At 40.9% G+C, this 18157-nt stretch overlaps 1 protein-coding gene across 1 annotated transcript in view; it reads right to left on the reverse strand.

Annotated features, from left to right (window-relative positions):
- The window catches only part of pdss2 (prenyl (decaprenyl) diphosphate synthase, subunit 2), a 57576-nt gene that overhangs the window by 18074 nt on the left and 21345 nt on the right, over positions 1 to 18157 (reverse strand). Inside the window, exon 3 of the mRNA XM_061743761.1 lies at positions 13941 to 14139. Coding sequence (XP_061599745.1) covers positions 13941 to 14139 — 199 coding nt within the window. The remainder of the gene's footprint in view (positions 1 to 13940; positions 14140 to 18157) is intronic.

The following is an 18157-nucleotide window of genomic DNA, read 5'->3' on the forward strand; positions in this document are numbered from 1 at the left end:
GACAAGCCCAAAACTAGGTCTTAATGAAAGCTAGGAGTGTACACTTTAAAATGCTACCAAACATGCCCACATAACATATGAGTAAAGGTCTGAAAATGAGCAAAAAACAGGATGTGCCCCCTACATTTGGAGACCTATTTATCACAGGGGTGGATAACTTTATGTGCTGATAACTGTCATAAAGCTGCCACTTAGAATGGGTTATCATACCAAAATATCATCTATAGACATAGACCTTTTCAAAAAACTTTACTAGGTTACAGAGGTGGGTAGAGTAGCCAAAACTCAAGTAAAAGTACTGTTACTTCAGAATAATATGACTCAAGTAGAAGTAAAAAGTAGTCATCTAAATAATTACTTGAGTAAAAGTAAAAAAGTACTTGGTGAAAAAACTACTCAAGTACTGAGTAACTGTTGAGTAACATCTGATTTATTTTTTTTAACACAACCATTCAAACAGACAAAATAATCATCTTCAGGCAAATTAAATCAATAAAATTAATAAAAAATAGCTGAAATTAAAATAATCTTAAAGTAAATTCAAGTACTTTAATAAATAATAAAATAAATAAAATAATAACAGAATAAAAAAATAAAGTAGCATAAAATTTCAAGCCTTTGTACTTTTCTTTTTTAACCAGGCAGAACTAGAACAAACCCATGAACTCATAGAAACTCTGTGTGTGTTTGAGTCTGTGTAAATGTGACAAAACATGCAAAAACAAACATTTTTCCCAAAGAATCACTCAGTGATGTCATGAGATTGACGCGTACGTGGATAAAAGGGATAAAAGAAAAGTAACAGCTCAACGTAGCCTAATGTAGCGGAGTAAGAGGAACAGTTTCTTCTTCACAAATCTACTCAAGTAAAAGTAAAAAGTATAGTGATTCAAAACTACTCCTAAAAGTACAACATTTCCCAAAACTTACTCAAGTAAATGTAACGGAGTAAATGTAACTCGTTACTAACCACCTCTGGAGCTGCTGCATCACGTGACACGCCCAACAATCACCCGCCTGAACAACAGCAGGTTTTGGTGAGTTGCTAAGATGACTAACTAGTAGCCAGCATGTGCCCAGTACGTAGAAAACCCTCCAGGTGTTGAGTGAGTCTGTTGAAAGAGTGCCAGGAATACTTGCTGATGTTTTTCTAAACATATTTTGGACTCAAGAGTAAAACTTTGAGCTGCAAAACTGTCAAGACGTCGCAGCAGCTGCCTGCTTAAAGCGTCCGCCCTTATTAAGCCTCACTTTAACGACATGATTTAAGCTGGATTACTGTGAAGGAGGCTGATCCAAACCAATATGCTCCTCAAGTAATCTGTGACATTTGTAATTAAAATCCACAACCTTTGATTAATCTGTAAAGACCTGAACAGCTGGTTTGGAGAATTGTTACGTGGCGGTAGGATGTGCTGGGAGCCAGGTGATCGGACCCAGCTGCTGATTACCAGCTCGGGGCGGCATCTCCTGGATGGATCATGAAGCCCGTCCAGACTTGCCTACAGTCATTACAGTTTGTATGCATGGTGGAGTCCAGCCATGGAGGCCAGATCAGGTGTCTGGTTTAGAGTACTCTATAGTACTCTAGTCTGGTTGAGGGGCTGACAGGAAGCTCACGGGCAGGTGGGGCCACAAAATAAGAAGGTGTCCGAAGAGGATTTAGAGCAGGTGTCAAATGTGCGGCCCGTGGGAGAGAGATTTTCATGCGGCCCGCGAGAAGTTTCCAACGCAAAAAAACGAAATGTTAATTTACTAAAAAGGAAGGGATAAATAATTGCCATGAATCACAGCAGAATATATTTCTTCTACAAATCCATCGTTATTCCACAAAGAGAGCAGTTTTCGTCATTTTTTGACAGTTTTCTAGAATGCATTTGCTGATTTTATTTCTTTGTAGACGGTCGTTTATTTTTATTAACTGACTATTATATATTTTCGCAGGAAAATATCACTGCTAAAAAAGATGATAGAAGATATTTATTCAGAGAATTTCAGTTTTGAATACGAGGATAGTGACAAAGTAAAACAGTTAAAAGAGAAGTGCTGACTTTTTCGGCACACTGGCGTAAATATCTGCGCCAATTTTTTAAAATAAATACACTTAATTGTACTGGAAAAATCTCTAAATCACAAAAACACTGGGATGTAATAAGAAAGATTTTGCTTTTAATTAAATTTCCTATAAAAAAAAAGCAAAATATAAAAAAAACATACTTGTTTCTGTTTATCTTTGTAAAATGATATTAAAAGTATCTTAGATAATTTGAAAAAAAACGAGAAATTTCAAGAAAAGATCCCGAAGAAATATATTTTACATAATTAGAGTGTAAACAAAGTGCATATTTCTTTTAAAATGAACTAAACTGATATTGGATTAGATAATAGTAAAAAAAAAAAATGAACTAAACTGATACTGGATTAGATAATAGTAAAAAAAAAAAAAAGAATTAGAAAAAAAAAATTTCGCACAGTTTTTTGTTATTTTGAGCGAGAAAAAAAATTGGTCAAATCCGGCCCGCCAAGCAAAATGAGTTTGAAACCCCTGATTTAGAGTCATGATCTGAACTCAGACTCATCTTTTCTCAAATCTAATGAAAGGAAGGTTAACTTCACTTGTAAGACTCGTACTTGAAAGCTAGAAACTGTTTTATGTCCGAGTTTTGGCCATCGAGGGCTGCAGTTGCCCGTTTCCTCTCACAGGGGGCATGCATTCCTACGTTTTAAGCGTACCACAGCAGAAGATTTTAAAATGGTTTTTCCAAGTCTATTGAATTAATTAAAATGAGAAAAGTCGATCTCTCCGTCTTCCACCCGCAGTCACGGATCCATGAGGACAGAAGAGACGAGGCCACGCGTGTTCTGTTGAAACGAGGACACAGTCAGTGTTCAGCTTGTCCCCAACATCCTTGGTGCATCAGAAATGTCCGGTGACACCGGCTGCTCTGTCGGCCTCGCAGCGCCCTGTCGGTAACCCAATCCTCCAAAGGAAAATATTGAGGAAACCAGAGCTTTGGCAACAGACCGGGAAGGACAATGTGCCTACAGTATTACCAGATGTGCCGTTTCTGCGAGAGAAGCGAGGACCTGTGGGAGTTGTTTTTCTCCTTTTTGGGGAGAAAGTATCAGATAAGCTACTTAACTCCAAACCCAAATCTAGCCGGATCGTGTTTTGTTGAAGGGCCCGTGGGAGGCGGGGCGCGTGCTTAGATTACTTTACAGTTTATACGAGTAGCTGCACAGGTTTCCTCTCAAGGCCGACACGGATCACCCTAAATGCTCTCACTGGTGAAAACACAAGCACAACTAATGAGAAAAACTTCAAAATCTGCACAAAACGCTCATCGGTCTCTCCTTGTATTAAAAGGATGTGGTGAACCACACGAGCACGAGCTGCACGAGATGAAATCTAATAACTTGTGAGGACGTTTTAACATACAAGTCAAACTACACTCTTGAAAACAACGAAAGTTGTCGCAGCCTTTATTGCATTTCATCAATTCGATCCGAGGAATTAAACCGGTTTTGATTTAATACACAGAGAAGTACACTCTTTTAAGTGTAATAATTCCTGGATAAATAAATAAAAACTATGCTCCATAAATTAGAGCCATGACTTAAAAGTGGCTGATTATGATGCGAGTAAGACTTACAGGACTGTCTCAGAAAATTAGAATATTGTGATAAAGTCATTTATTTTCTGTAATGCAAAAATGTCATACATTCTGGATTCATTACAAATCAACTGAAATATTGCAAGCCTTTTATTATTTTAATATTGCTGATCATGGCTTACAGCTTAAGAAAACTCAAATATCCTATCTCAAAAAATTAGAATATTCTAGGAATCTTAATCCTAAACTGTAAGCCATAATGAATCCAGAATGTATGATATATATATTTTTTTTTTATTGCATTACAGAAAATAAAAAGAACTTTATCACAATATTCAAATTTTCTGAGACAGTCCTGTAAATGTATGAATCATCATTGACTCACTGTCCATTGTTGCAGAAGTAGCTTTTTTTTTTTTTTTGTTTATTTATTTTTTGTCTTTCCTTCTTATTTCACTATTATTTAGTTATTTAATTTCTTGTAGGTATAATTCTCTTTGCATGTCTGATTGTTTGGGGTTTGTGATGGCATGAAAGGATTGAATGAATGTGATAACTCGGGGGGTTATATGGGTGGGATCAGGGGAATCTGAGGGAATGTTATAACAGAACTACTGTTGGATGTAATTGTTGTCCTCAGTGCTTGTGATTCTGTTTGGTTCTGTAGGAAAACCAATAAAGAAAGTTTGGAGAAAATGTATGAATCATTGTTTAGATCTCAGGGAAAGTCACGCTGCAATGGGGGTATGAAGCTCAAACAGCTGTAAACCTTAACAGCCATGCACGATGAGGGTACAGTGCTTCTCCTCCAGTGTCTTGTTATCCTGGCTGGTGGGGTCTGTGTTGTGGCAGCTGCTCTGGTGGTTGTATTGCTTAGAATAAGACCATTTTGAAGAGATTTATGGAATAGTGAACTTTTTTTTTGCTCTTGCAGTGTCAAAAGCAGCTCAGGTGGTTTTCAGCTGAAGCTGCCTTGTTCTTGTTCTGCAACTAACTGCAGAGAGGAGGATGAGACTTGAGTCCCCGGGGCTCAGGATGGTTGCGTACGCACTGGGATGTAGGGGGACAGCCGGACTGGAGGGTTGCTGGACCGATCCCCAGCCCCGTCTATGCTGCATCAGATGAGGCCCCCATGTGACAAAAACCTGTACCCTGATTTATCCGTCAATTATCATTTATTTTTATATACTTGCCTGACATACATTTGAATTGGAAAAACTGTTTCTAAGTCCTGCAGTTACATTGCAAAAAACTCCAGTAACACTTTATAATAACTATCCGTTATAACTAGTTAATAGATCATTAGTAAACAATTAATAAGCTATTAATGAGTTGTGAAGTATTTGTTAACAGTCTGTTAAGGATTCATAATGATGCTTATAGATAGTTAATAGGTCATTAATAAACTGATAGTTAATGAGTTATGAATGACTTGCTAAATAACAGTTAACAGTTTGTTAACTGTGCCTTATAGATAGTCAATAGATAACTTACAAGCTGTTAGTTAAAAAAAGTTATGAATGACTTGTTAACTGTATGTTAATGATTTATACTTATATCTTATAAATTAGTAATAGATCATGAGTAAATCACTTAGTAATGACTTGTTGGGTGTCAGTTAATGACTTGTTAAGAATCAGTTAATAGTTTATATACGTTATTGGGACGTTATTCTAAAGTTGCAACTATTCCTCATTTATTAATTGTTAGTAAATGAGGAAAAGTTGCAATTTTAGAATAACGTCCCAATAACATCATTATGAATCCTTAACAGACTGTTAACAAATACTTCACAACTCATTAATAGCTTATTAATTAACTGTTTACTAATGATCATTAACTAGTTATAACGGATAGTTATTATAAAGTGTTACCAAAACTCCTTTCCTAGAAAGTGAAAGAAAATTAGGACTATTTTGCTCATTTTCAGGATTCTAGTCAAGAAAAAAGTTCTTACCTCATCTCTCTTACCTTATCTCACGGGCAGAGACAGTTTTGCTTAAAATAAGACATTTTTGACTAGATTCATGGAACATTAGGGTTATTTCTTTCCCGTTTTCGCAGTATAAAAGACTATATTATATATCATAAGTGGGATCCATTAAAAAAACAATAATACTACAGATTTTTTGGGTCCAAAATATAATTTTTCTTTTCCCCCCCCACAGCAGCCACGTCTCCGTCATGATAGCCGGGGGAGGACAGGAGGAGGCGACTGTCATGCAAGAACTCAGGAAATAATTAGAAGGGAGGCATGGACAGGTGTCGTGTCAGATGTTTGGGCTGACAGCGGTGCTGCTCCGCGTGCCGCCTCAGACAGCGATCGCCCGCCACGCACATCAGACTCCAGACCACACCACATGCATTAATACAAACACTTGTTTTCATTTTTATGTCAGAAATTCAGGGTTTAAAGAGAAAAACTAGTCAATAAACCAGTTTCCTACCTGTTGCACAATCCTGCCTCAAGTTTTTGTCTTAAATGCAACACATCCACTTAAAAGTATTTCTCTACTCTACAGCTAATCAATCCATCATATACTGATTGAAATATGATCTAAATTTGATAAGACAAAAGGTCACAGTAAGACAGATTATGTGTTTAAATGAAGGGAAGCATGTAAACAGGCGAGGGGGAGAAGGTTCAAGAGTTTAGATAGTTGGGAAGCGTTGAAAAGAGGTGAAGAATGGAGTACAGGGAATCCTTTAAATATAAACAGACAAAAGTAACATGGTTCAATCATTCTACTGGCAAGATGGAGGTATTTCTCTTTTTATTGCCATTTGATAGTGTGTCAGAAAGATTGTGGAAAAAGTGCTGGGTTGTTTCTCACGAGCATGATGCAGAGGCCCGACTGTGGTTTGGATCAAAATTATCTTTAAAATGATATGTCTTCTGTGAGAGGCATTTTAATTGGTTTTACACAAAACAGGGCAACTAGACAAATCCTCAGAGAGCACCCCCCCCCACCGAGGCCAGTTTCGATAGACTGGGAACACAATACAGAAAAAATAAAACAGTTTCCAGGGATTTGAGCGCTTGAATACATTAATTCACTTTCAATAAGCTTTTTAACCCTCTCAAGAGTCACAGGTGGAGGGCTGGAGGCGGCTTGATTTAATTTAGTTTTACTAATAATAGTCTCAAAACACCCACCCTTTAAAAAATTTAAAAAAAACAACCCAAAAAACCTAAAGAAACATTCAAAAGCTGGAGTGACACCGGCAGCCCGCTCTTTGTGAAACTCCAAAACCAAATATCTGATGAAAGCCACAGATGTTTTCTTTCATCAGTTGCTGCCAGTCATGGGGGAGGCAGCTCCCGACTGTCTCCTTGTTCTGGAGCTTTCAATCACTTGGCTCCATCTTTATCGGAGGGGCGGCTGTTTCAGAAGCTGAAATGGTCATCTTTCCCTCAGTGCTGGTGCTGACAACCCCTCCACCTCAAGGTGTCCCCGGGCAACCAACTGGACCCCCACATTGCTCTCCATTTGCTCACTGGTAGTTGTAGGTTACGAAAAAAAAAAGAGCTTTGCACATACAGAGATGATGCAACTACATGATAAGAGTTGTCTATTTTTGTGGAGAAAAATGACTGCTGCAAACTCATTTGTAAACCCAGTTAAGCTTGGCAGGGAGAGACTTACACTCACCGGCCACTTGATTAGGTACAACTTGCTAGTACCTGGTTAGACCCACTTTTGCCTTCAGGACTGCCTTAATCCTTCACGTCGTAGATTCAACAAGGTACCAGAAACATTCCTTGGGGAATTTGGTCCAATTGACATAATGGCATCACGCAGTTGCTGCAGATTCGTCGGATCTCCCGTCCCACCGCATCCCAAAGGTGCTCGAGTCTAGTGGACTGAGATCTGGTGACTGTGGAGGCCGTTAGAGAAGTGAACTCATTCGGTGCGTCCGAAATGCCATACTAAAAGGTATATACTAAAAAGTATACTTAAAGAGCATATTGCAGGTTGGAGACCCCTGTGAATCAATGTGTAGGAAAATAATGTAGGAACTGAATTTTCATTGAAATACGCATAAATATATACTACAGTCACCTCCGGAGTTGTTTTTGTGAGAGTATTTTACTTCCGCATCTGAAAAAGCTGAACCGGAAGTGAAGTAGCACCAGGGAGTGCGGTGAATTTCAACAATAGGAAAAATAATGGATTTTAATGTTAGTTGTGACACTGAAGAGGTTGTGAATGTGTATTCACACCAATATGACAGGCCACAGCCTTATAGTTACGAACCCGTTAGGCCCCCCACGTTCTTTTGATTAACAGCTGAAACTCGCTTTTTAAAAGGCTGATTTATGGGTCCGCGTTACACCAACGCAGACCCTACGGCGACGGTTACGCGGCGACGCACAGAACGCTGCGTGCGCCGCGTACCCTACACCGTAGGCTACGCCGTCGATTTTACGCGGAACCATAAATCCGCCTTTATTCACTGCAGCACCCGCCTGAAAGAGCGTGCGCTCCTGAAAGAAAAACTCTGAAAATAACTCCTTAAAAATGGGTGAGTACTTGTAATCTGTCTACGTTTGTACTTTTTAAACAGAAAACAGGCTTATTATCTTCTCTTTTTTCTGATTAAATGACTCCGAAATAGCCGGGTATTTTTAAAACCGAATATTTCCCCCCCTTCGTCTGCGTTTTCGACCACATTCATAAGCATTCCAAACCTGTAGATCATCCGTTCTGCCGGCTTTCGGGCCGCCTCTGCGACGCAGCTTCCCCGGGAGCAGCGTCTCCTTCTCGGGTAACGAGCTCGAGTCCCCCCGTGTCCTACCACGGAGCTGCCGCGTTAAATCGACGCAGCCCTACGCCGCAGGATACGGCGTAGGGCTGCGCGTCGCCGCGTACCCTACGGCGTAGGCTCTGCGTTGGTGTAACGCAGTAAACGGCTGTCAAGAGCAGAGACCATTTATTTAATAAATAGCTTGGAGGACAGATGGTGGATCATCTGTAGTTCTGGGTCGCACGTTAGACGTCAGACTCAGAGCAGATTTGTTGTTGTTTTGGAGCATAATGTGACGTTGGAAAACGCAGAACTGCTCTCTGTCTCTGTCTACACACATCTACATAAACGGAGTTTTCTAAAATCTTCACTTTTTTTAAACATTCGTTTATTTGCGTTTTCATGTGGATGACAGGTCCAAACGTAGGAAAATATCTTGGGTTTAGCAGATACCCGGCTACGTGTGTACGGGGTCTGCGCTGTCAGATGGGGCAGAGCTGTGGAGACGTCTCCCTCCCGCTGCGTCATATGACGCGGTGTTCGAAAAAAAAAGCGTTTGTAGGAGCTTGGCTAAAATCAGCCACTTTTCCCTCTGAATACGTGCCCTTATGTCTTGTAAAACATATTAAATCCTACATTAACTTCTCACATAGCCATTTTCACGTAAGGTCAGGTATAATTTTTGAAAAAATTCTAACCTGCAATATGCTCTTTAAGTTCGGCACACTTTTGAGTAAATGTCAGTAGTGTGCATTAATTCGGAAGTACTATTAAGAGCGCACACGACACTTCCTGCCGTAGGGAGGGGTGCGAGTTGTTACCATGGTAACCTGTCACAGCAGCAGTAGTAGCGCTCCGCTCCGCTATTTCCCATTTATTCTGGCCGAAACAAGATGACATTATATAATATTATTATATACAAATATTATAACATTAATATTATATAATAATATTATTATACTTATTATCATACTTATGACATATAAGTATCACTTGGCAACCAAACGCCGCTGCATTGCATTGTGGGAAGTTTCTGCTCGGCTAGTGTCCATCAATCCACACTAAAAGATGTATCCAGAATGAGTATGGATAGAGCATACTATTGAGTACGTACTAATGTTTCGGACGCACTAAAAAACCTCGCATACTCATTTTGCATACTCATTTGGGTGGAAGTATGCGATTGCGGACGCAGCATTGAGATGATTCTTTATGACATGGTGCATTATCTTGCTGGAAGATGGGATACTGTGGTCATAAAGGGATGGACATGGTCAGCAGCAACACTCAGGTAGGCTGTGGCGTTGACACGATACTCAGTTGGTGCTAATGGGCTCAAAGTGTGCCAGGAAAATACCTCCCTTTCGTCATTCGTTCCTTTATTACCTTCTTTGCTTTTCCTTCCTTCTTTCCTTATTTTATCCATTCCTTCCTTCCTTCCCTCCCTTCTTTCCTTTCTTTCTCCCTTCCTTCCATCTTTTCTCCCTTCCTTACTCATTTCCCTACTTCCTTCCTTCTTTTCTCCTTTCTTCCTTCTGTCCTTCCTTCCATCTTTTCTCCCTTCCTTACTCCTTTCTTCCTTACTTCCTTCTTTCCTTCCTTCCATCTTTTCTCCCTTCCTCCCTTCAATCTTTTCTCCATTCCTTCCTCCCTTTCCTACTCCCTTCCTTCTATTCTCCTTTCTTCCATACTTCCTTCTTTCCATCTTTTCTCCCTTCCTTACTCCCTTTCCTACTTCCTTCCTTCTTTTCTCCTTTCTTGTTTCTTTCCTTCTTTTCTCCCTACACCCTCCCTTGACCCAAAGACAGCACAAGGGTTAATGAGCAGTTGGACAGGTGTACCTAATAAAGTGGCCGGTGAGTGTAGGTTCACAATGTCAATGATTCCCAGCACATGAAAGGTTTTGATCAGACTTCATCCTCTCATTATCCCTTTCAGGCTGGTAAACATGACTAGAGACTGTTGTTTTGTTTCGTCCACTTGACCAGAAAAACAAAAACTCAATTAAAACCTGACCATTTTATCTGCTTTCTTTGCATTGAATTTTGTTCAAAACAAATTCAGCAAAAGATTTTTGAAGAAAACAGAAAAGACACAATTTTAGCAAGCATGTCCCTGGGCTTACTTTGTTTTGCTAACCTTTTCAAAACTGAGCAACTGCTGGCTATCAGATGACCATTAAAAACTTTCGCCGTGGGGACGCTTCCTGCGGTTGCTTCAGATTACGTTCAGACTGCTCACAAGCCGCGCTCAGGTTTGTTAGAGCGGGACAACAAGCCTGATGTGTGCTGATTTAGTACCGGCTGAGTCCGAATGTCACTCTCACCTTGAGAGGTGCTACAGAAACAAACTTTACTTACCTGAAAATGAATCATGCTGAAGTACAAAATGCTCAGTTCATACTCTTGACTTGATCACATATTATGGTGCAATCATCACTCTGTTATATTCTTGGTGTGTTTTTCCTCACTCCCTTCCAGACAAAACAAATCCATAACAATTTGTAGCTGAAACTGAGTGACAACTATCTCTCACAGACTAGTACTGCAACAGAAGCAAAAATCACAAGCCACAAACCTGCTGAGCCACGTTAGCCCCTTAACCCTTGTGCTGTCTTCAGGTCAAGGAAGGAGGAAGGGAAGAAGGGAGGAAAGAAGGAAGGAAGGAAGAATGAAAAGAAGGAAAGAAGGAAGGAAGGAAGGGAGAAAAGAAGGATGGGAGGAAGGGAGAAAAGAAGGAAGGAAGGAAGGGAGAAAAGAAGGAAGGAAGGAAGGGAGAAAAGAAGGATGGGAGGAAGGAAGGAAGGAAGGAAGGGAGAAAAGAAGGAAGGAAGGAAGGAAGGAAGGAAGGAAGAAAAGAAGGATGGAAGGAAGGAAGGAAGGAAGGAAGGAAGGAAGGAAGGAAGGAAGGAAGGAAGGAAGGAAGGAAGGAAGGAAGGAAGGAAGGAAGGAAGGGAAAAAAGAAGGAAGGAAGGAAGGGAGAAAAGAAGGATGGGAGGAAGGAAGGAAGGAAGGAAGGGAGAAAAGAAGGAAGGAAGGAAGGAAGGAAGGAAGAAAAGAAGGATGGAAGGAAGGAAGGAAGGAAGGAAGGAAGGAAGGAAGGAAGGAAGGAAGGAAGGAAGGAAGGAAGGAAGGAAGGAAGGAAGGAAGGAAGGAAGGAAGGAAGGGAGAAAAGAAGGATGGGAGGAAGGAAGGAAGGAAGGGAGAAAAGAAGGAAGGAAGGAAGGAAGGAAGGAAGGAAGGAAGGAAGGAAGGAAGGAAGGAAGGAAGGAAGGAAGGAAGGAAGGAAGGAAGGGAGAAAAGAAGGATGGGAGGAAGGAAGGAAGGAAGGGAGAAAAGAAGGAAGGAAGGGAGAAAAGAAGGAAGGAAGGAAGGAAGGAAGGAAGGATGGATGGAAGGAAGGAAGGGAAGGAGGAAGGAGAGAGCAGGAGGAAAGAAGGATGGAAGGAAGGGAGAAAAGAAGGAAGGAAGGAAGGAAGGAAAGGGAGAAAAAAGGAAGGAAGAAAAGAGGGAAGGGAGGATGGTAGAAAAGGAAGGGAGAAAGGAAGGAAGGAAGGCAGGAAGGAAGGAAGGAAGGAAAGGGAGAAAAAGAAGGAAGGAAGGAAGAAAAGAGGGAAGGGAGGATGGGAGAAAAGGAATGGAGAAAAGAAGGAAGGGAGGAAAGAAGGAAGGAAGGAAGGAAGGGAGAAAAGAGGAAGGGAAGAATGAAGGAGACAGCAGGAGGAAGGAAGGAAGGAAGGAATCCTTCCTCCCTTCCTTTTCTACCACCCTCCCTTCCTTTTTTTCTCCCATCCTTCCATCCTTCTGGAAGGAAGGAAGGAAGGAAGGAAGGAAGGAAGGAAGGAAGGAAGGAAGGAAGGAAGGAAGAAAAGAGGAAGGGAAGAGCAGGAGGAAAGAAGGATAGGAGAATTAGGTCATTTTGACCCAAAGACAGTACAAGGGTTAAAGGAAATACTAGACCCTTGGAGGTAAATCTGTCCTTCTGCTTTTGTTATATAAGAAACACAAATAGCTTACATCATATTTTTGGGAGGGTGCCTCGTGGCTGACATGAAACAGACATGAAACAAGAGTGTGCACGCTAAAAAGGAGGTGACAGGGAAGGCTGTAAAGGCCAGAGCAGCTGATGGCGTATATGTGGGAGTGGGGGTTATTTTGATCCACTCAAGCATCTGCATTCTGACGGAGCAGCGTGGTGACAGCATCTGTCAGCGGCAGGTTACCAGGCTGCGGGGCAAATATAAGCAGGGGGGGGGCAACCGCAGGACCGGAATCACACCTACATCCAAAACTCAATCAGAGCTCTGCTAAACCCCACATGTTTTCATCTTTTACTGAGGCTCAGCTTTATACAACATCACCAGCACAACTCAGGGGGAGGACGCTTTGATTGGCAATTGTTGGAGTAATATTCAGATTTTTCATATTCAGATTCAGACGACTTTATTAATCCCTTTGGGAGGTTCCCTCGGGGAAATTGACATCTCACTCACACGCTCTCTCACAAGGTCATATACAAATAAAAACACCCCAAAAACCAAACACTCATATAAAGATAAAAAGATAAAAATAAAAGGGCAGTGCCATAGATAGAATTATATGAATAGAAAAAAAAATGAAATATTGCACGCATATTCGCTGTTGTTGAAGAAAAGCAAGGCCCACTGAAGACATATACCGTATTTTCCGCACTATAAGGCGCAGCTAAAAGCCTTTCATTTTCTCAAAAACCGGCAGTGCGCCTTATATATGATCATTACCGTAATTTCTGTTACTGTAGTCAGGGGGATTGCAGCTACTGTAGTTGGTGTCGCCGAAGTAATGGCGCTAAAAACGTCAGGAATCATCACAGATGTTCAAGACAACAGCAGCAACGCTGACTCGCATAATGGCGACTTTGATGAGACGGAGCAAAGCTGGTTTTTATTTTGTTAATAAAGTTTGACATACAGTACTTTTCTTCTTGTTTTTTTTTTGCATTTGCTGTAGGATTTTGTAGCATTTCCTGTAGCGCAGCTCCATCAGGTAGATACGTAACTCAACCCCAGCCACTATAGTACGGTATTTTACCATATATTTAGTGCGCCTTATAATGCGGTGCGCCTTATAGTGCGTTGCGCCTTATATATGGAAAACGTTTTTAAATATGTCATTCATTGAAGGTGTGCCTTATAATGCGGTGCGCCTTATAGTGCTGAAAATACGGTACCTTATAAAGGAATCCAAATAATTAAAAAAAGATAGATATAAATGAGATATACATTAAAAGAAAAGCAGCGTCTCTGGAAGTGTCACTCGTGATCATGCAAGGCTAATTCAAGATTAGATTTGGGGATTCAGATGTTTCAGGGTACATCTGGGAAGTGCTGTGGAATTTTGAGGAAATGAAAAATCGTATGGACATTTTACATATAAATAATAATATTTCACAAATTCTATCATCAAACGGCTCAAATAAATTCTAATTACAGGTGAGATATGTTTGACGCGGCTTGTTTGAGGGATGACTGGCTCAGATACACATCGTCCCCCATGCGAGGTCAGACACCCCCTGGTTTCTTCCTCACAGACGGGCTACCTTAGTGTCGTTGAGCTCAGCGAGTCCAGTGCAGGCGTTTGCCAGCAGGAAGTCGCCGCTCAGGACGGCCATCTTGTTCCCAAACTCCATGTCCTTCAGTGGGCCGTCGGAATCCGTCCACTCCTTCAGATTAACGATCCCCCGATGCACCAGGAACGCCGTGTGGATCAGCTCTGTGATCTCCGCCAGGTTCCTCTGACTACAAAACAACAACAACAAAATATCACCAAAGCTGCCGATAACAAGGAAATTACTCTAGGAGTATTTGTGGATCTATCAAAGGCATTTGATACTGTCAATCATGATATTTTATTACAAAAACTTTCTCGTCTTGGTTTAAAAGGCTCAAGTTTGTTATGGTTCAAAAGCTATTTATCAAATAGAAAGCAATTTGTTTCTTGGAGTAATACTTGTTCGGATTATAGGTTGATTTCTTGTGGTGTGCCTCAAGGATCGATTCTGGGCCCGTTACTCTTATTTACATACAGTAAATGATCTATATATGGTGTCATCTAAAGTATTTTTTATTTTGTTTGCAGATGACTCCAATATTTTTTTATCTGGTAACAATGGGCATAAACTAATATCTGAAATGAACATGGAATTGATCAAGGTTGACACCTGGTTCAAGGCCAACAAATTATCACTTAATATAAAGAAAAGTTCATACATGTTATTTTCCCCTAGAAACCAACAAGCTACTAACGCCCTTCCAAATGTTCATATTTCCAATAACATTTTGGAAAGAGTTACGGTAACCAAATTTCTAGGTGTTATGATTGACGAAAGTCTCACTTGGAAAAATCATATTGCACTCATCTCGAACAAGATTGCAAAAAATATTGGAGTAATCAGACGTATACGGCATCTATTACCAAGAAAAATCTGTATGCGTTTGCTTTGGCGCAAAAATCGCAATAACAACAACTATGAACGACCTCTCGATTGTACAGCTGCTGTTCTGGCCTTATGCTGCTTCATTGGGATGAGAAAATATCAGATCCAATGTCTTTGTCATCGTCGACTGGTTTTCAGCACACAGCGCTTATTTGAAAATTTCACCGTCTCGCAGTCTTGCTATTGCTGTACGTCTTAATAAAGTCTACGTAAGCGGTTCTTTCCTCTAGCCCAGCAAGGAGTTGGTGCTACCTTGGAACCGGTTCTTCTGGCCCAGAGCCAGTTCTTTGTCAATGGAAACAGAAATTCCGATTCCAAACTGAGCACTGGCCCAGAACCAGCCTGGAACCGGTTTGGTGGAAAAGGGCTATATAAGAGATGGCCTACAAACCTGCATCTATCTGCGCAGTAAAAGGACGCACATCTTGCTTTTCATTTGCATAAAATATACAACATTCCTACAAAGAAATGGATGGAGCTTGAAAATAACCATCTCTCTAGATAAAATCAGTTTTTCCTAAAACCTTTAAAAACAAGTGCGGCTGGGGGAATAAAGGTGCAGATAGGTTAGACACCTGGCCACAGAGAGTGTCAAAGGTTAACAGAGAGAGGGAGAGAGAGGAAAAAAAGCTCATCATTATTAGATTGCAGCTATTCCTGATTTGGAGGACAAAAAAAAAAAAAAGATATCGGTATTTGAATAGTCTTTCAGAGCAGCCGAAGGGAGGATATAATCAAATGTTGATTCAGTCATTGGTGAGGGATAATTAGGCCTCTCTCCATATGGAAGGAGCTCGCCACGCCGCGACAGAAGAAATCCATCCAGACAGGGTCGGGTGCGCTGATAGCCACTTACGACCTTCTTTCAACTGCTATGAAAACCTGATGAGCCGGTCGTCTGCCTTGAGCTCCAACCCCTTCCTATACACACACACACACACACACACACACACACACACACACACACACACACACACACACACACACACACACACACACACACACACACACACACACACACACACACACACACACACACACACACACACACACACACACACACACACACACACACACACACACACACACACACACACACACACACACACACACACACACACACATACATACACACACGAACACACACACACACTCGCAGCATGGTAATTGCCGTGTTCGGCGTTGGTGTGGAAAAGATGTGATTAAAATTCAATAATGTCATCTATTTTGCCTCTCAATCACACCCATTGTCTGGTTGGTTTCTCTGCTCGGTGGCGCACAGCAACAACACCATCACCCCGAATGAGAGTTAATAAGTTCAGGGTTTAAATAAGAGGAAATTAATAGATTGACAGTTGCATGTTCTCGAGGAGCCTCAGACGGATGGCTAAGCATTGTTACAACGAGAGGAGCAAGAAAAAAACGGACCTGCAGCTCATTTTGGGTCTTAAAAGTTGAAAATGAGATCTGATCCCAACTATGATTTTAGCTTTATGATGACCGTTTACTCCGCAGTGTCAAAGTAACAACAGGATAACATTCATCCCCTCATGCCACATAACAAAACTCATGTTCAGTGCCTTTCCTGTACCAGTTTCATGGTGTTCAAGGTCGGGGTGGGGGGGCCTGGATCGCAGCCCCTCCCACCTGAGACATCAGTCTATCAGACCTTAAGAACAGAGACAGCTGAGACAACCACACACAATTAATGATCTCCAATTAAACTGACATGCGTTTCAAGCGTTGGGGAAGAAGTCTGAGCACCCGGAGAAAACCCACATAGGTAAATGGAGAACATGCAGGCTCCACACGCAAGATTCAAACCAACAACCTTATTCCCATGAAACAATAGTCACAACTGTAGTCAGTTTAACCCTGCCAGTCCTCAGTTCACCCTCTCCCTGCTGGCCAGGGGTCAGAGACCATCCACCAATAACCCAAATCCATCACTGTTTTCTGGAAACGGGATCCTGAAAGTGATTTTGCTTTAACCGTTCATGAACACCGTCTCCTTTTGTTTTCACTAATGTGGTGATTGTTCCTGGTTTTATGCAGGCGAGTATACGTGGGTTTTGGCAGATAAATGTTTTTTTTTGCATTTATCATTTATGATACACCTGAACTATCATCCATCAGTGAGGGGAAAAAGTACACCCTTCTTCATTTGGAAGATTATATGCGTTTACTTTTAAGCTCGCCGGCTGGCAGGTCAGTAGTGGCGACCAAATCACTGCAATCAGCTCCAGACCTGCAGTCCTCTTCCTGACTGAATCCTTCTTCTACAGGTGACAGTCCTGGTGTAGAGTACCATAGCTGTGAGGATGGGAGGGGTGCCGAGCCACTTCGTAAGACTAAGCATCAACTTTCTTCTCCACTCAATCAATTAATACATACAGTACAGACCAAACGTTTGGACACACCTTATCATTCAATGAGTTTCCTTTCTTTTTTTGACAAGGTCAAACCAAATCTTAACTGTTTTTGTTTTATCAGAAGGAACCTGTCTCACCAAGCTACAAAACTATACATGCATGCTATGATTCTTTCTCATTTATCATACTACATCACATCATGGTCACAGGCTTCCACAACCAATATGAAACCTATAGTCTCTATATAAAAGCAAGCAATAAAAATCATGGACCAAAAACCAATGAAATGGCATCACTGGAAACACAACCTCCTCACTTTTGAAAATTTTATTAACCTCAGTATTTTAACATTTTTCTTTAAAAGGCTTAAATAATCCTGTGTCAACACTGTTCTCTGACGTGGCCATTAGGCGTCAAAGCTCTCGCAGAGCGACCACATGAGCATCCACTAGTGGTGACTGTCTCATCCCACAATGCAACACTTCTTTCTGCCAGTCTGCTCTCTCTGTAAAGGGGGCAAAACTTTGGAAATCTCTACCCACTGAGTTAAAATTAGAGACCAATACAAAAGCTTTTAACAAAGGACTCAAACAATGGTTAAAATCTAATCAGCAGTGTACACATGAATAGTTCTTAACTTGCTGACTGCTTGCTTTGTTGTCTTTTTATGTTTCCAATTGAAAATTGTTTGTATTTCTTTGATTTCCTTTCCAATTGTTTTGTTGTTTGTTTTTTTCATTTATTTATTTTATTATTTTTATTTATTTTTTCCCCATTCTTGTTATCTTAATATTTTATTGCTCTTTATTCTTTTCAAAAGCTGCCTATGGACAAGTGTTGCGAATTAGCACTTATAACTAATTCGCAACACTGTTGGGGATTTAATCAAAATTGAAGGCATACTGAACCAGCATGGCTACCACAGCATCTTGCAGCGGCATGCTATTC

The sequence above is a fragment of the Cololabis saira genome, chromosome 16, assembly GCF_033807715.1.
Source record: "Cololabis saira isolate AMF1-May2022 chromosome 16, fColSai1.1, whole genome shotgun sequence".
Taxonomy (NCBI): domain Eukaryota; kingdom Metazoa; phylum Chordata; class Actinopteri; order Beloniformes; family Belonidae; genus Cololabis; species Cololabis saira.